Source organism: Varroa destructor, unplaced genomic scaffold, assembly GCF_002443255.2.
Source record: "Varroa destructor unplaced genomic scaffold, Vdes_3.0 BEIS01000006.1, whole genome shotgun sequence".
In the NCBI taxonomy this organism is placed as follows: Eukaryota; Metazoa; Arthropoda; class Arachnida; order Mesostigmata; family Varroidae; genus Varroa; species Varroa destructor.
In genome coordinates, this window is record NW_019211459.1 from 29,388,206 (window position 1) to 29,408,445 (window position 20,240).

General features: G+C 38.9%; 1 protein-coding gene across 6 annotated transcripts in view; it reads left to right on the forward strand.

The window, feature by feature from the left end:
* Plc21C (Phospholipase C at 21C) overlaps window positions 1–20,240 on the forward strand; it is an 88,187-nt gene that overhangs the window by 21,968 nt on the left and 45,979 nt on the right. For all 6 annotated transcript variants that reach the window (XM_086992001.1, XM_086992002.1, XM_086992004.1 and 3 more), the window contains 4 exons: window positions 7,607–7,684; window positions 11,159–11,266; window positions 12,425–12,517; window positions 12,860–13,002. In XM_086992001.1, coding sequence (XP_086848127.1) covers window positions 7,607–7,684; window positions 11,159–11,266; window positions 12,425–12,517; window positions 12,860–13,002 — 422 coding nt within the window. The remainder of the gene's footprint in view (window positions 1–7,606; window positions 7,685–11,158; window positions 11,267–12,424; window positions 12,518–12,859; window positions 13,003–20,240) is intronic.

The following is a 20,240-nucleotide window of genomic DNA, read 5'->3' on the forward strand; positions in this document are numbered from 1 at the left end:
ACAATTTTGGTTTCATGCGTGCACGGATTCATCCACTACTTCTAAAGACGAAAGAAAGCCATTTTTGTTTCAAATAAAAAGCAAACTCGTCAGAAAACAGAGCGTCGTTAACGCGATTTAAGCAAATATCAGATCTTCGAGCTGTAAAATTCCTTCGCGCTGAACGAAACGTGAGCAGGATAATAAGCTTTGCTCAGAATTGACGGTCTACGTTATTGCAGTTTTCATGCGGCTTTTAAAAAGTCGAAAAAAGATTTTCACGAGATAAACCGGAAGACCCTCAATAGGACTCGTAAATTTATCAAAATGGCTTGACCGACCTTGTTTTTTTGATACAGCTGGATTTTGGATTGAAAAAATGAAGAGAAGGATGTCAATTGCCAATTAGGATGTCTATATAAACGTCAACGGTTAGACTTTTTTTGAGACTTCTTGGCCGTTGTGAGCCTTTGTTTTTTTTGGTGCTTTTAGCTTGCTAAAATTTAATTTCGTTGGATGTAACGAGTTTGCTTCTTGCGATATTGCTTGATGCACGGTTACTATTGGAAGATGACTGATATATTGAAGGGAGAATATTTTGAAACTGATTGAGTAAACAGTTTATGTCCCGAACCAAAGCTGTAGTCGCTGTCAATACTGGTAATGTCGAACGAACATGACTCTTAAGGATGATTCCTTTAGCATCTTTCAAGAAAATATCTTTAGACACAGTCTTAATGAAAAAAAATCAATTTTTAGACTGTGCACCTTATAAATATTCGTGGTGCCACGTCAAGCCGGTTTTGCTTTAATTTAACGAATTGCTCCCATTGGGTCAACGACGATATAAACCAGCCTTGTTCTTCAATTTTTGACATCCCCTCGCGGGAGCTTTCCCGCATTTTCTGCTGTCATACGCCATATTTTGCATTAGATGCACTTACTGAACAATGTAACGCGTCTAAGGTACGCTAATGATCTAAAAACATATTGGGCAATTGCGAATCGCTGGTCGTATTAGACGTTTTACTGTGCTGCGAACGGTGCGGCTCGGAAACATCAGAAAATGGAATGGACAAGAAGTTTTAAAAGTGAAACCGTCAGCTACAGAGACAGCGAAAGTGACGGTACTATGCTTCTTTCTATCTCTGTTAGGACAAGCTTAAATTATAGGTCAACGTAATTAGAACGGACATATCAGCGCGAGTGCTCAAACCTATAAATCTCTTAGCCAAGAGAAGTTACGAGAAATTAGTGTCAACACTAAAAAAAGCCCCAGTGATTTTGTTCCTTTGTGCAAAGACACTATTTTGCCGGAGCTGTTGTCCTACATAAAAAATCACATTAACATTCTTAAATGTGCTGAGATACATTTTACTAAAACACTTCGCTAGCGTTGCGTGTACAAAGAAACTAATGTTTACCATCAGTTGCCTATGCTTGCTAGGCAATAGGTCGAACTGAACTTTATATACAGGGAACACCGATATGGATGCTTGAAAACGGTGCTGCTCCTAATCTCGTAGGTAGTGTTTTTTAAATTATTTTGTTTAATTTTAACGTTCCGTATTTAAGCGGTTGGATATTATACGGGTTTTGCTGGACTTCTTTGGTTTTTACTACAACAAACCAATAAAGAGACATTGTCACAAATGCTATAGTGACCATTTGCAAAAATTTATATCAGCGGTGGCCACATATTCATGGTTACCATGGCAATGCGCACCAAGAAATCTGCATTAACCACCCAAATGACGTTGCACCTTAATGCTTCAAACATTAAAATTAAATAATTTCGGGCTATATTGTACATTTAACGCTATACTGTTAACCCTCCTTCCGACTTAATAAAAAACGTATGTAAATTTTGAATACAGTAATAAAATATAAACCGTAAATAATATCACTTGTGAAATCGCAAAAGAGACCTATGTTAAGCAAAGCCGTGCTGTAAACAGTACGACTCATTGTTCTACTATTTGTTAGATGTCGGTGAATCCGTTTTTAGATTTGGTCTGGAAAATACCTGATCTGCGCGTCTTCTCCACTGCAGTTTACCAAACAGTACACCATAGGGTATTCTTTTTATTCTTAGTTCAATAGCCTTCGGAGCTTAGATTTATATTTATATTGATTTATAATCCTCCGTAGACTAGTTGTTTAGGGTATAAGTATTAAAGCTTGACCCCATAATACACGTCAATTTATTGCGATAGCTTTAGTAGAAGTGCTATAGTTTTTTTTTCTTTGAAAAGTTTAGTACCGTCCCAAGGTTTCGTCCACAAAAAAATACTGCCTCCTGTATTTTAAAATAATTCTATACTATTGGAGCTAAATTGGCAGTCGCATGAATATCATACCTGTGTCGTAGACTTCTTTTAAAAAAATATACAAGTTTCTTTACTTGTTAATTAAATTGTGTGAAAAACCGAGGTGAGATAACTCACAAAATGTCTTACATGCACTTTCTGTAAATTGGTGCTCATTGTCCTAGAGTTGTTAGACCTCGTAAAAACATCTTGCAGAACCCGTTCTATTGCCGTGTAACTCATTGTACTCATTATGTACACTTCCAACTATATGCAATAAGAATCGATCGGAGTTATGATGACCTTTCCATAGCCTGAATTAGCGATGTACCCTCTTTTATAACAGAGTAGAATTGTATATGCACCTTAGCAAAGATCATTTTTGTGTCGACACGTTTCCGGCAGGTGCAAAAGAGGTAATAGAGATCTTGATCAATATTTGGCTAGTCCGCGTAAGACCGCGTCATGCGTTTCCTGCCAGGCAAACGAGACTAAGCTTGCTAAGGTTCCTCAAGAAAATGTTTGCCTTCAGTACGATTTAGTCGTTCATTTCTAAATACTCGTTTTTTTAATTTAATGATTCATGTGGGAAACAAAATTTGTTTTGTCGTAGCATTTCTATCATTTAAAATTTTTCTAAGTGATCTCTGTAGGCACTGATTATTGAAACAGCACCGTTGAGTATATCAGTATGTATTCATAGTAGAGAAGAAAGGGTTTTTTTTTTACAGGATGAGACATCTAAGCCCGAATATATTTGGTGAGTTGTTTCTGAGGCGGCATTTAAACATAAACAGGCACTTTAACGAAATACCTTTTATCGACTTTAGAGGTGTTGTTCCTGGCGATCCCGGACAATTAATATAACCACTACTCACCTTAGTTACAGCTTCGATCTGCGATCTAGACCACTAACCAATAATTTTTAAAATATTTCTTTTTTATGACTCATTTAATATTTTTCCCCATCCGCAAATAACTCAAACGATACCGCCAAGCGTAAACTTGTTAAAGTGTCGCTCAAATACGCTACATATGAAAAATTCCAGTGGATTAAAATTTTAGAGTGATACTAAGCCGAAAATCTTACATACATAAAGCGTCGAAACGGCCAAAAGGTTTAAGAAGTCTAAAAAGTACAAATGCATTTTAAAAAAGCTAACCGTTAGAGCTTATCTGAACGCACTAGTCGGCAGTCGATGTTCTCCTTTCTAGAACGTTATTTACATAATTTATTTATCAAAAATATAGGTATATTAAAAATGTTTTTTGAGCCATTTGGATACATTTTTGTTAATTTTTTGGGCCCTTTAAATTAAAACTTTATTGAAGATCTCTCTGCTTATCTCGTGGAAGTTCTCTTCCTATTTTTCGGCAACCGTACGAGTATAGCGATATCGTCAATCCTCAATTTCGAAAAGAAATTGAAGTCTAAATCTTCGTGGCGATTCGTCTAGCACTAGGATAATAGCTAATCTTCATTAGAATTCCGAAAACGATGCACTGTTTTTTGTTATGATAATTTTGTTATTTTTTTCTACAAAAAACCGTTTTTTTCCCTTTTGGTACCGAAAATAGCGGATGAACTTAAACCCGCTGCAATGAACAGCCCGTTAGAATTTGCTTGGATTTAAATGCGCCACTCTGACCTTCATGGACGAAGGTAATGACTTGGCAATTGAACCATATGAAGCGTCAGTTTGCCCAAACTCAGTAGTTTGCCTGTTTTCTGTTTCAAGGTCATAATCTAGTAATAAAGTTATAATATAGTTGCTTAGCATGCTTTGTTTTACTGGCGGCATCGATAAATGATCGATGCGAGTTTGTGTCGTATTTTGCACCAAGCAAAGCACGATCGAAATATTTAAGGTTTTATGCTTCGTCGTAAACTAGGCCAAAATTAACTTTATTCATTTTAATAGCAAAAATGAAGTAGACTCAAGACTTTCTTTTGAAATACGTTTCAGTGTCTTTAACTTGCCTCTTCAGCGACATGCCTTGTAAGTATTGTATGAAGATACTCAACAAACGTTGCACATTGACACTTTCACTAGAAAAAGCTATAATGTACTCTCATAATTGATATTTTTGAAAGAAATCGAATTTTCTCTGGATTGCATGCTTAAAGTTTATAAAGCTCTTTTTGAACCCGCTTTAAGCTGCGGCATCACAATTGGGGTCGGAGGTTATACCAAAATCACGTGCCGTGCTGAAATAATGCAGAATGACGTCCTGAAACAATGTAGAGAAAGGATTTCCTACAGGATTTAGATATGCAACACTGAGCAACCTTGCAACCTAAAACAAACTGTGATTGAGGCCAGAGCGTCCCACTACACTACTCGGCAATTTACGGAATACCGCAATAGAACAGTACGCCAGAGAAATTTTTAATGATTTCGTTGTTTGAAAAGGACGGTGTTCCGTCGCCGCACTATGGACTACTGCATGTTAAAGAACAACGAAGAGATTCGAGAACTCGGCTAAAAATACTTTTGTAAAATATTTTTCAAATTTTTCAACTTTTTATTCCTCCAAGGCACTCTGAAATGTGTTGAACATTAACGAAAGAATTAGGCAAAGAGGCCGTGCATAGAAAAAAAAAATGTTTAAAAAAATGGAAATCGGAGTGTTGAAAACTAGCGAGAAGATAATCAAATGTGGGGACTTGAAAATAATGAAAGAAATCAGAGCCTGAGGTTTCAAAGCTCTGTCGGCCGGAACTAGCATTCCACATACAACGTGTAAAAGAATTATAACCCCAATACTAAACATGCTAAGTGAAAGTGGGTCCCCTATGACCCAAGACCAATTGGAAATGCATGTCCTGTATTCCAGGCGCAATTTGCGGAACTTTCGTACCTTCGAACTTTTCGAACAAAAAAATTCGTCTGGAGCGCACGATCGCCGCAGATGAGGCATGGTTATCCCCGTCATAGTTTAATAGATAACGTATTTGTCTGTTAATCATAAAAACGTTGTGGTCTAGGTTTTAATCCGGGCACACTTTGTTTCTTGTTGGAAGCCGGCTGTCTGATGGGATGCCTAATGGCGATACCGGATGTAATATTTGAAACATAGAGAGACGAGACATGGTTCAATTTTTACCGGTAGCCGGAGAGGCACTAGCGCGAAAGTGGCGCTGAAGAGAAGTCGAATTCGGTGACAGTGTCTATGTAAAATGATGGTAGTACTTGCAACGGACGTCAAGGGCATTCGCTACTATAAGATACTCCCCGAAAATGAAATAACGAATGAGCCCACTGTCTCAAGTTTCTTAAAAGACCCACGGACCGCTAGGACGGCAATCGAAAGCACGCGGTATGGTTACTTGATGACAACACCAGTCCTTAATTAGTTCCTAGACAGAGCCAAAAAGCATTTAACATTGGCTTACCTGCTTATTCTACCGATTGAAGTCTGTGTGATTTCGGGGCTTTCTAAACATATATCACTATTGATTTTCTTAGAAAGGCTATAGATATAGAAATTACGTACGGGAAGCCAAATGCTAGAAATATGGTTATTGAGAAGCTAGCAGAGAACTGCGACGTGTGTTAAAGAAATATGTAATAGATTAGGATATTTCTCTACGAAGTAGACATAATGCATTTATATTAAAATTCGTCTTCTGGAAATTATTATTAAGCTATGGCTGAAATCCAAATAAATAAAGATCTGCAATAAACGTTGCTTTATTATCACCAGGCTATGAAATAGAAAACAGTACATTTTTTATTCCTGTAACAGTAAATTATGTATCCCCATCATTGTTTAAGATCTGGTTAGACCCTCAGCCTCTCTCCTAATACTATCCATTCCAACTTTTGGTTTACGTTGACATACGAATAACACTTCTTGTCATCAGCGACAATCCTGTGCAAAAAACGGTTATTGTAGCCGTCCGGCGCTCGATACCGAGCGTCCTATTGAAACGGAATGTTAAGCTGTAACTTCCTATCAGATTCGAATATACCGTGAGATACCCAAGCTCCAAATTTTTTGTGTGAACTCAATGTCTTGGGTCTCAGATGGTCGCACACAGCGGGGCATAATCTTCTGGGCCCCGGATATCATTTTAGAATTTGGCTAACTGTTCTTGAGCAGCCCTTTTAGCGATGGCGTTGCCACCGTAGGCATAGCTTTTAATATTACCAAAGTTTCAGAAAGTTAGTATAACTCGCGTTACTGTATGTTCATCTGATCTGACCTCAAAGGGTGAGGTTACATAGAACAGCTAAGCTTTTTTTTTCATTTCATCGAACTGCTGTTGAGTAGTAAAGAAGCAAAGTAACCGTCTCGTTTTTCTGCCACGGTTTCCACTGTCTAGAGCTACATTATAGAGGCAAACTGAGCGCGGGTTACGATTTATAAACGTCATTACATGATCACCCCGGGAGCTATACGGATTAAGTGAGGTGGGGCTATCTGGACCACCGCATTTTAAGCATGTATGAAACCAGAAAAATTGGAAGAACTAAGCAGTCTTGTAGCACAGCTCAAATTATAATAAGATATCGTATTTTCGCACTTGTCGTTGTTATCAACAAATTTAACACATAGTTCGGACAAAAAAGTATTACCGACATATGCACCACATGGCGCGTAAATATGATTACGGATCGGAAGTTACGAATATTTATACCATAACATGCATAGACATTCCTCGCACAGAACGCAACTGGTGAATGAACGTGTACTTAGATCATTCAAAAGCTAGTTTCATACTGTGCAGCAAGACTTTATGTGAACTTATAGTTGACCAGTTATAACTTTCGACCTTGGCAGTAAATCAATATAAATCATTGTGTTTTTTAGCCATTGTCAGAGCGCTTGGGAAGAAAGTATTTTCTACATATAGCCGCACTTCTAGTCCATATAAATTTGCCTTGCAACGCTAGGCATAATTAATTGAGACCTTTATTGAAAAGTAGTAATTCTAATGAGCCCATTTAGTCGATATAATATAGGAATCTTTGACAAATATACTAGTGTATTTTTCTCCAGTTGCAGTGGTTGTTTTCATCAATAGCACAGAGCAAATTTCGGCCCATCTAGCCTCGCTCTTCCGGGGCTAGTAATATAGGAGTTAAATGGGGCAAAAGTCACGAGGCAGGTGAAAAGTTCAGTGTGTATATATATTATAATGTATGTATATACAATATACAGTATATATAGGACGTTCTCAAAGAAGGATTGAAATGATAGTGACTGTATTGGAGTTTTTACACTTTGTGCACAAAAGTTACTCTCGGATGATATTTATACGATCGTAGCAAAGATACTATTCATTATCAACGTTATCATTGTCTTTGCAGGATTCTCCAGTCGGGACTCCAGTCACCTTGAAGGTGGATAACAAGGGATTCTATTTGTTCTGGACCGATCAGAACAATGTAAGTACTATATTCGCGCGATATTTAATGAGAACCTGTTTTTTTTTTTAACTCATCTCCATGTGTGATGAGACCGAAAATGTACTTTTTTTTCTTTATTTAGTACATAGTATATTTAGTAATATATGTCGTTCCAAGACAGACAGAGCAATAATAACGGGCAAAAAAGTTTAGCTTCGAGTCGCTAATTCAGATAAATGTTCTTACTTGAGCTTCGATGAAATTAAGAGTATATGACTAAGTATCGAGCTCCTCGTTTTTCGTAGGTACTTTCAAACGCGTTACGAAGGGCAGTTCAACGCCTCACTACGGCATTCCCATAGGGATTATCATGCATCAAAACATATCTTATCCGACCGACTTCAGTTGAACCTACAGAACGCAGTGGAGCCCATATTAAGGTTGAATATGGGTCTTGCCCTTTTTATATGCCACTTATAGGCAACTTCTCTTTATAGCCATGGCAGAAACTAACGCTTTTGCAGTCGCCTTCAGAATGTGGCCGCAAAAAGATTTATACATTACAATAAATGGAGTCGTCTCGAGATATTCAAATCATGTGATAAACTCAACAATACGATTGCAAACAACGGGCTTTCTAATGCCTCTATGTGCTTTTCTGTGCGGCTGAATGTAGCAAATAACATAGGACTATTTAGGCAAAGGAAATTATTCATTTTTGGGTGCATTTTCCTAGCCGTCGCAACTAAATTGATGAACAGCACCAACAACAGTAATCAGGTTATTACTTTGTGGAATGTCAGTAGCTTAGCCAAGAGGTGCGAGTTCAATGACTCCATGGTCGCAAGGTTCTTTTCGAGTATGTCCTAAAACAACATTTCAGTGAAGATCCCTGCTTGGGCTAGGCTAGTGGGAATGGCATTTCTAGGTGCCATGTCAACAAATGCATACAGCTGGCTATTGCCGCGATGTACAAATCGTACCTCTTCTGTTTCAATTGCACGTACAGGGGATGCAGAGATACGAGAAGGCATGCCACTCACAGTAAATTTAGACTTTGGTGTCAAGGTAATTGACGCGACAGCAAGCGAGCCAGCAAGTAATATGAGCAACTTATTTTTGCTGCTCCACACCAACTACTGGATCGCCATAGATTTTCTGCGTCTTTAAAAACTATCGATAGATTAGCTATGTACCAGTCATTCGATGTTATGATTTGCACACTCCAAGCATGCGTTGAAAAATACCATTTAACGGGGCACCGAATGTAATGCCGTTTTTAGATGTTTGTTGCGAATGCAGTAAGGACCACTGAATTTATTTAGCAGAACCAAACACCTTTCCGAAAGTTGGAGATGTTGCACAACAAACAGTTGTGCATAATTGTCAGTATGTCTATAGGGACAGTGTTCGTACTTGAAGACTGTCCTGGAAGAAGACTGTCCTGTTACTGAGAATGGAAGAGTCGACAGAACAGGATTGTGCTCCCTTATGGTGTAAATCTCTATGAAGCTGTTGACAGTTATCGAAGGCAGTTTCCGTGAGGCTCTAAGTAATTGTTTCATTCTAAAAAATCCCTTACAAGTGCTCAACCAAAATATGATTGAAATAAATGTAGGCTCGACGAACACCCGAAGAGGGCTGCTGCGACGTTAGTGGTCTAAATGTTAAGTGGCTCCATGTCGTAGCTTTGTACGTAGATATCTTTTTTTTATTTACACATTTCTATTACGGCAGCATAAGAGTCAGCGATGAACCTTCGTCCCCCAAAAACTGATCTTGGATTTTTTAAAAGGAATCAATACGTGATTGGATAGACCTCGCCTGAAACAAAGCAGGTATGTATTTCCCCGCACTCCAAAAGAATGCCGCACCTCAGAGCAATATGCAACTTTTCGGATTACTAAACTTTTAAATAGCTATTGTTGATATCCAATTTAAGGGTCATAATAACTTCGAGACGTTGGGTATCATTACTTGTGCATCCATTGTACACTTCCTTACTAGGATACTGAAGTGGTTCTTCCTGTGTCAGTTATGTTAGAAAGTCTGCATTGTTTACAGTCATCTGCGTATTTGGCCTTCGCATCTAACTTGTGCTTGAAGACACCAACCGCTGCTCTAATTTGTATTATCTTATATTTTTATTTAAAACATTTCATTCAGACTTGAGTTAATTTGTGCTAAATGATTATTATAATTAAATTTTTTTTGTACGAAATGATGAATATTATGAAATTGTTCTTTATTATTGATACTGTTTAATTCAGATCATTTTAGTGAGTTCTCGAAAAACTACTACTACAATGTGCATTCTCGAATGATGAATAATTATTATATGAGGTATCCTATAAGCTATTATAAGAAGTATCATATAAGAACTTGACAAGATTTTCTCAAAACGATACAGAAGGCTTCTGATATGACGTTCGCTGCTTTTTTTTTTTTTTTTTTTTGTTTTTATAATATAAGGGTTGAATGTGAGGGCGGCTGTTATTCAAAAATATTTCTTTAAAAACGTTACAGCTGTTCTGCAATACAAACTCGGCATTTTTGTTCGCCAAATCTCCAACATAAAGTTACGGAAACTTTTCTTGCTCTCGATATTGTTATCTTGGCACTTTTAAATGATCTTGCCTTCCTAAAACTAAATTGCAATTCATTCCACATTTGCTTCTCATATTTTACTATACATACATTATACAATACAATGAGGCTGTCCGGAACAAAAACGTTTATGAGTAGAGTGGTAATGTAATATGACAGTGATTTTTGGTCCGTTAGAGGCTCTTTTTATGGTTATTTATATTCTAGAGCTCCCATTCTTAGATGTTTTTTTAACTAGATGTATTTTCACCATTCTATATGTTTCGTTTGTTTTCTTTTACAGTGAAAGGGCCCGTTCTCACACTTGTTATATAGAAGTTATTAGAACTCGAACGGATACAGTTAGAATAATTGTACGTTTTAAAACAGGGACAATACGTATAACTTCGGAGAATACGAAGGTTAAGTTCTCGGCCGTTGTGAACAGTTTCCTACGTCTCCATCAAACGCTGTGCACAGTAGATTGCTACGTTTTCGTAACTTACTTTTTATTTTCTTAACAAATATCGTTAGCAACTATTATCGCTGCTCTGTACTCCACTGGTAAAACTGATACTGGTAGCTAAGTAGTAGTTTTCCACTGTCAAAGCCATAGTTTAGCCACACTGTTCCAAGAGAATAAACGCTTATCAGTTGTCAGGCTTAGAGTTCGATGGCCGGCGTACTTCGGATGAATCCTATATTGAGTAAATGATGCCTTTATCTAAAGCAGATGTGTATAATCGTTTCAATAAGTCCAAAATCAGCTGTTCCGAAGACCCCTGCTGTGACCAGAAATGTAACAATCCATCTTCACTGGAGCCTCCCGCTTCGATTAGGAGTATTAATAATTTCCGTCTGTCTTTATGCTACTAATCCAGCTAGTCTGAACATCAAATTTTTTTTTACTTTTGGGGTTCGTTGTAGGAAACTGAGTACTTGGAAATCTCAAGTATTCGCGACACCCGCACGGGAAAGCATGCAAAGACCCCGAAGGAAGGCAAGCTCAGGGACTCCATCAATATTGGAGCAAAGGTGAGCTGAAATTCTACTGCACTAATATATTGCTTTTGATTGAATATTTTTAGAATGATTTCCACGCTAAAAGGCGCGCATATTTTAAGCAATATAAGCAACGCAATGTCTGTCAAGGGGAAAACGTTCTGTGCTACTGTGAAATCGTTAAAGTTGTATGATTTGATGAATATTTAATTGTGCAGATATAAAATTACCACGCTTCTTTTCTGGGATGCTATACATTTGAAATTGGCGGCGCAGACCGATAGACACACACGAGTATGTTACATACTGGTAGGTATAAACATTTAGTACATCTCTTTTTCTTACTATGGCCTCTATTGGGACTCTAAGAATGCAAGGTGTATACTGATTTTTTAGCTACGTGAGCCCATAGCTGAACAGGGCGATTAAAAGCTGCCTATTAGATTAAACTGAGACCAAAATAATTGTTGTCGTTTAGAGTTGAACGTTTTTTTGCCAGATCAGTTGATGATATAGTAATAAAGATCTATTCTGCACAAAGTATTTTCTGAAGGGATCATAAAACGATAAGTACAAAAATCTGAATGGAGACCGACTGTTCAGTAACACGCACCTCTGAATAAAAAAAACACTGAGGCCGTTACTTTTATTGCTTATTATTTTATTTTCATTTAAATTATCCTTTACTAAAGGTGATCTGAGGTAGTGATGCTTTCAATTACTAAATTAGCGCTTTCATTACTCTCTTTCTATATTTTATTATGTTGGTTCGAGCGGAAAACAAATACTGTAGAGGACCAGTATTACTATTACGAGCAGTACAAATGGTGGAATGGAAGAATCTTTGGCCACTGGATTTTCACTTTAAGCAGTTCTTCTCCCTTAGGCATCAGTCTAAAGGACAACAAAGTCAGTTTCACTATTATGCTTTTATTTCAGATGTCCTTCATCTTCTACGTTTGTCGTTCATTATGAATATATACCTGCCGTCCGTCATGTACAAAATCCATTTAGTTTTGTAAAATTGAGACTTGTTTGGTATAAGTAATTGAGCTATTTATTTTATATATTGATTTTTTTTCAATTGATTTATATATATTTGAGCTATACATTTACCTTTCCAAGTCACCCAGCATTAGCTCAATTACTAACTAGTAAAAATCATCTTTGTTCTATTGCATTTGATGTTAGGACGCATCACTGGAAGACAAAAGCGTCACGGTTGCGTATGGGGCAGATTACGTGAACGTATCGTTCATTAACTTCTGTTGCGGTTCCCGAGAGGTAATGCCCAAGCGCTAGGAGTACAAGTGTTTATTGTTTTAAATTTTTTTGACGTGAGTGTTGCGGTGTCAACACGAGGGTTTTGCCTCAATGTGATTGAAATGCCACTTGATGTTCACTAGAATAAAACGGCTTCGTTTCCTGTGGAGTTCTAGCTTTTACTTTAAGTAATAAAATGTATTAATAGTTGGTTAAGCAGGGACATACAGTACGCTGGCAGCAACGATATCCGCAACCTCTGCTTAGAACGAAACGTTAGTGACCCTGACGTATATCAATTGTTTTTATGGTTAGATATAACTGCGACAATATTGCTGTTTATATATTTGTAAACTTTAACAGATAGCCCAGTTATGGGCGGATGAACTACTCGTGATGGCGACGAATCTTCTGTTTATAAACGCACCTGTTATTTCCTTTCTGGAGAAAGCATTCACACGAATTCTGCTATCCACTGACAAAGATGGCAAGATACCTGTCAAAAGGTGAATTCAAGTTTTGTCTTTAATTATTGCTATTTTGTAATTTTAAGCATTATTTTAACTTATTGAGGTGATTCCTGCTGCGAGAACTGCATACTATTAAGCAAAATATTTTGCCATAAATCTGTTGCTTTCAAGTTTGATCTCTAATTTGCTAATGAATGCACGTAGCAAAAGTTATTGTAGTTTATTTTCCAACCTGAAGAAACAGTTTCAGGAAAAATACACACTTAATGTTCTGCCATTATTCAATAACTACCTGCATGTACGAGCTCCACATACCATAATCCGTACCTTACTTTTTAGCGATTTCGATTTTAGTATATATGTGTGCTGCTCGATTATAAAAAAATTATTACCATTTGCCTCGAACAAGGTAAGTTTTAGTGGCATAGTTCATCCTATCTTAAGGTTAATTCAATTTCGGTTAGCTTCCCAAGTCTTTAAGTTTCAAGCACAAAATACCAGCCATCCTTTACTCAGAAGTCCAAATTGTAAGGGTATTTTCGTTAATACTATAAAATAATTGATATACGAGACCAGCAAGCGCTTGAATTACACAATGTGATTCGTTGAAACTTCGAAATACAGAAGGTGATAGTCGGCGGCTGCAGGACAAAGCTCTGGCCCCAATTCGATCCGCAAAAATCTCCGAAAAGCTCTACTATCAGTGAGTCCCAAAGATAAAGGCGACGCGAAGAAGACTTCTAACTAGCAAGACATTGCTAAAAAGAGACTTTCGATTTACAGTTGATATGGTCTCTAGAAAAGCCGCACTTTTCAAGCCAGTCCACGCTAACTTACTTCAAAATACCGTGAACCTGCTTGGGGACATTCTCCGGGTAAACGAAGTCATTCTGGAAAATAAAGTCGCTGAGTTCGACCGTTCTTGGCAAACCCTAGCGGTGCTTCAACGATAATCTGAGCCTACTCCTGTTCTCAAAAGAACCACTGAGCTAGATTAAGGAGCGATATTCATTAGTCAGGTCTCCTGATCATATAACCCGTTGATAGATGCTGAGAGCCTCGCCTCATTTACTACGATCTGACACAATTTCCACTAAACATTAAGAACCTTCATATATTCAAAAGTTTCAATGCAAACAATAAAATTTCGCTGCGGGAGTACGTTGGCCGCGAAAGATGCTCTTCGGCAAGACGACATAGTAATTTAATACCATAATTAATACCTTGTACATAAACAATATGAACGTTACGATTTTTTTGCGAGAGCTGTCTACTAGAACAGCTAGTGGTCGCCAAAAAAGCAATTTCCGTCGAAGTACCCGGGTTTCCCATGTTGAATCATAAGTGATTTGTGGGATCTAGCGTACGAATGGGCAAGGCGGAAACAAACTACTTTACGGCCTAAAGCACAATTCGCAAGATGACCCTTTAGCAGGAAGCATTCGGGATCTGCCATAGCTGAAGTCGTTAATAAAAGGCTATAAAGAATACATTTGTTGTAAATATACTCACGGTGCTATTATTCTTTTGCGAAGAAACTACAGTCAATGAAACCGAACCATCAGATATGTTCTTTTGATAGATTAGTGCTTAACGTATTTGTACGGCAGTATAATAAGCTCGGACGCTGGCACACATGCAGATCGTTTCGTTCTGGAAGCCAGCCATTCGATGAACTTGAAACACAAAGAACCGTAGCCGCCTGGCATTGTGTTGTGTCGTTCGTATCTACTTTTAATATGAGCAGTTTTTTTTTTTGTGAGTTGATCATATCTTCAGCGGACTCTGTATTATGTTCCCTATGTAGACAGTTTGTCGGAGTTTCAACAGTTCTTCACTTGACTAATCGTACAGTTTACATTTTTTTGTATACACCTTTGTGCAGGATAAGGGTATAACTGTGTGTGATAACAATAGTTATCGTTGCTGTGATCGAATGATCGTAGCCACTAGATGGAGTGCATATAGGACTCGGTTAACGTTCCTCGTCATGTTTTGCGTATCTCAATCTAACAACCTCTTAGCTTTTGAAATGCGCGTTGAATAAAGGTCGGGCGAAATCAGGCAGTCAGGCAACTGATCTGCACTGGAAGTGTAGAGTACCTTTTGTCATCGTATTTTTCTCGTAGGAAATTTTTAGCGAAATCCTACGTCCTTTACAAGTCTAATCGATGGTTGTCAGTTTTATCATTTCGTGTAGCGTCTAGTGATAATTTAAATCACAGGTGGCTCAATTCAACTCAACAGCTGCTTTCGCCGTATCGGTAATGGCCATCGTCCCTGACTACGTACTTTTGGTGATTCTCTGTTCAAAATATAGGGCCGTCGTATATTTAAATAGGTTGTCTTGATACTGAACGTCTGGTTTCGGTGTTGGTAACGAAGGCCTCTAGTGACTTCACCACATTAGTCTCGTATTTGATGACGTTTCACTTAAGCACCGTAGCATTTCTCAATCGGTTTGTGCAGGCAACAGAAGAAGTAGGATGTTATGAATGCTCTGTCGTATTGTAAGCTGCCAACGTACCGCCAGTAACAATTTGAGAATTATCTTCGTTGCATATTGATCGATTTGCAAGGGTAGTTACTGGCTGGTAAAGGGGTAAGTCAAATCTACCCAGAATAATTGATTGAGATGTTAAGTGCTGGATTACCTTTGATATCTAAATCTATGAAGCATATTAGGGGTTCAGGTGTTAGTTCGAAGACCTTTTTGAGATCTTTTATGGTGCTTTCCGCTGATGCCTTTATTGAATGGTATTTTGTCGTCTACAAATAGGCACAATAGCACATAAGTCGACCCAAAGCTTGGGTTTGGTGCGATAGAATGGACGGGTCTAACGAGCCCTAAATTAGTCCTAGTCTTCGTGGGGCCCTAGCAGCAGGGCGACTGGCGCGATTCCTGGGGATTTCTTTTTTTGGTGACACATTCGGTCTGGGTTGTTCTTATAGTCGGGTAGTTGTCGAATATGGACGTGGGTGTCAGCTTCTAAGATGCTATACAGGGACGGGTGTAGATCGCCATAACCTCGAATCGGCAAACTGATGCCCTGCAGGATCAGCATTGCTTTATATCGGTTAACTTTTTCGTGCTTGTTAATCTTCACCTTGTAGATTCAATGTGAAAACAGTATATTTTCTCCTGCTGGAAGCGCCGGAGGTGTTTACACCTTGTGTCTCGTTCTTCATGGCCTGCATCCAGAATGTTCGTTGTTCTGACGTTATGGCTCCTTCGTGTATTGAGGGTTTTCATATGTTGCATAAGTATGCTTCGTATTGCGCCGATTTCCCACTCAGCTTGCGTTTTCTTCCTCCTTCTGGTTCAATATCTAGCTCATGAGTTCAATGTGTTTTTCGGATATAACATTCCTCCGATCTTTATTTTGCTGTTGTCGGTCGTGCCAGATATCCCATCTGTCGCAGGACTTTTGTCGGATTCTTCAGTCGTAAATCGTTTCGGCTTAATTATGAAGCTCTTAGTTGGGAGAACTACGTTTTTCGGTTGAGTTTTATGTTCGTTCCGCAGGTTGCTTTAGTAGGAGCCTATAGCCTGTATTTTCTTCGGTCTATTCTATCCGGAATGTCAAAATACCCCTGACGTCTAATTTTGACTTAGCAGAGTCTTTGTTGTAGACGTAGTATTGAGATAGAATTTCCGAATCTACGTAAAAATGCAAAATAACATAGGGTTAGTATATAGCTTTGTACGGAGATTTCATGAGCAAGTTCGCAGATCGTCACCGAGTTGAGCATCTGTGCCCAATTCGAGGCAATTTCTACCCATAAGAAACAGGAAAGTTTGCGTACCAGACTTAATACAGTTCTATTGATTTGCCTGGCCATGCGCTTTTGTCGGAGTCATCTGAAATTGAAAAACGTGTGAATAATATCAAGTGTGTTTAGGAGTCCTGGCATCTGAGAATCCTGAAGCTTGCATTTGCCATTGCTTCCCAATCATTTAGTCTCGTGAGAAATATGGTTACCGAACCATGAAATGAACTGCTATATGCACTGCAGGGTCTCTTTTTTTTTAGGAAATCGAGCTTCTTGTATTTCGAGCAAGAGTCGCTGATAATCATAAAATAGTGATCTATTCAGTAAGGTTGTTGATACCTGATACAGATGGATGGTAATATACTCTCCTGGAATTTTTGGTTGTAACTTTTTTTTTGGTCTATTCTTAAAGCTGAGCTCTCCCACCCACTCGCCCGAGCTATCACGTCGGTTGATAAGTGTTGAACAGGAGTTCTGGATTCGACAAGAAACTCGTTGCGTTAGATCATTCTTAACTTCGTGCTTTGGACTGGTGACAGGTTGTATTCGTCTCATTAAATGGCCTCTTCCATTAAAGCTTTAACCACATCGATATTGTGTTGGCACGTTCTACCCATCCGTTGCTTTCACTTCGTTTGTGTGTCTTATGCTCAATATTATTTGAATTATAACGTCAATTTGACACTCTTGTGTGTAGGTTTTACAGGTATTATGTTATGAATTTGGGATACGTCTGCTGAGTCGAGGCTAGCATAAAATAAAGGAGCGTGTACAGCTAGGTGCATTGCGTCTAGTAGGATAGATAACGCTGCCTTGTTGCCTACGTTGTACATTGTTTGAGAACAATGGGAGCTCCTCCTTTTTTGATTTCGGGATCTTAAAGGTTCGCGATGTCACATTCGATCCATGCGGTTGTCTGTGGAGATTTCCTGATTATACAGTATGCCACACAATATAATTTATACAAGTCGGTTAAAATAATCTGGTCGACGACCTTCTTTAATATGATTACTGGATTCCTCCACCGTAACTTTTGACTCAACACTATACTGAAGTAAGCTTTTTTTCGCGTTACTTCTTCCCTTGGATAACAACCGTTTTTTATAGCATAGTACTGACTTAAGCTTTCATTATCAGTGAAGCTAATCACGAGTATTGGGTACTCTGGTTCTAGCTCAGCGGTCAGGTTTGCTGCGATGAGCGATTACGACACATTCGTCGTAGAAAAATAGAACTTGAGCTTTAATTCCTAATATAAAAGGATCGGATAGAAAGACACAGGTCCAAGTGTGGATTTTGTGTCGTGCTTGTGCATGACACTTGTTGAAATGAGACAGAAACGCCTGGTTGTCCGGGCATCTTGAGAAGTTGCAATAGATCTGAGGCACTATACCTATTAGTTCATTACTGCGAAGAGAAGAGGACATCACGTACGAAGCACCAGCCAGACAGTCTCCGTATTGATTACCTCGCCACCAACCTTCAGTAAATTCAACGGTTTAGGTCAATAAACATTTTGAAAAAAACCTTATAATCTCTCCCTGCGCACTATGATACTGTAAGGATATTGACTCTGCAGACTTCCTACCGCCTTGGTTGTCCAAGGCGTCAACATAATAATCCTATGTGAAACCCTGGATTAATGTGCCGTTCAACGTACTTAGTTCTAGCCAGGGTACTTACCAACGACCAGATCAGAAGACAGCGTTCAGTGTGTGTGGAAGTCCTTAGTTTCGAAGACATCCTTGCTGCTCTAAAGAGTCAAAGGCTCAACGCATTAGCAAATTGTGTTCGACCAAGTTCTGCCCTATGATCAACAGTACCAGCAGAAAAGCTGACGCAGTGTTTTGCTTGACGGATACAATTGTGGCGAGCAACTTCAAGTCGAAATTAAATAAGCCAAGCTTCGGGTGATACCTAAACGGATTCAGAATGCTGGATTATAACCTACATTTACTAATTGAATCGCCCGCCATCGACGTTTTCACGACCAATGTGTCTGTCTACCAAATCGTGTAAGTCTACCTAAAGAACTTTTTATATGTTAAAAATTCATCCAGAAATCATTTACCCGTATCTCTGTAGTTTATAGCAGCCTCGAGGCGGAGAGCTCTGGTAAGACCACTAAATCCTAAAACCTTGAAAGATTTTAGAGCATCTCAATGATTCTTTTTGTCCACACTCCAAATCGACCTAACGTCAACGAGTACTTCATCGCAACATCTTATAACGCGACGATATATGCAGGAATGCTTACCGGACCCAAATGGCTGCCCTTCTACTAGCTGTAGTCTATGCAGGGACGCGAACAAGTCTACCGGACTAGGCAAAGGAGCCACGTCTATACCGTTCTTTTGTTTAAAGTGCTGCCGCATCCTTGTATCTGGTTACGATGGTTTGGATCTCCTGATTCTTCCACCAGATTAGATATCCTTGTTGGCCATTTTTGGTGGAGGTGCACTTTCACTTTGAAAGTGATACTGTAAGTAACACACTATGCCGGGAGAATTACTATGGTATCTTGCTGTATGAGAGGCAAACAAACCAGGTGGGGACTGCGATAATTGCCGATATCATGGTTCCTGAGGTGGCAGCAGCGCTCCAGCAACTCAACCCCGACAAGGAGGTCAGTCTAGATTGAATCAACTTCGAACACCACAAGGAAGCATGCCCATGCCGGCTTGCACCCTATAGCACCCAACTGCATAACAGAAGAATATCGATGTTGTGTGTTCGTCAACGGAGGGACAATATTTTAATTCTAACTCGCCGAAGCAAAAATTATTTGAAAGATTATCCAGCTTATCGTTTCGATTCTGCACGGACTTCCTCACAATACAAGATAGCACAGCGGAACCGGACCCCCTCTAGCAAATGACAGGAGCAGCTCAAAAGCAACAATCTGAGCTTTTTACTATGCTCGGACCTCCTGAACTATTTCTTAAGCAGCATACTGTAGGCCAATGACGAACAAATAGCTTTGAGATTTAGAAGACGTTGGCCCGCTTCCGATAGTACGTAACGAATGCTGGCCTGACAAATGCCATGAATTTTTGAAGAATAGACCCAAAAAATGACTTTCCTCGATTGTATGCCTCGCCTTCACAATATGTGAAGCATTTTTTTTATCTGGGATTATCCTGCTCTAAGATTTACTATACGTAGTGAGTAGAAAAACGCCGTAAAAAAACACGAGTAGTAGGCGCTGCCGTACAAAAATCGTTGCTCCCCTCCCTGAATACGGCGAGACGCTGTACTCAAGCCTGCACTAATGGCCTCGTATAGCATCACACTCATCTATAAAAACGTCAGCCCAACTGGCTAAGTTAGAGCGGGTTAAGCTTGCTTTTCTTCAGAGAACATCAGACCTACATAACCGTTACGTATATTTACTAGCGGATGCGCTTCTATGCGTTGAGTATCTGCATTCGTCAGTTTGGCTAACCAAGAGTGTCCGCTTACCTGGAATTTTTCCAACTAGAAGAGGAGCGAATGGTTGA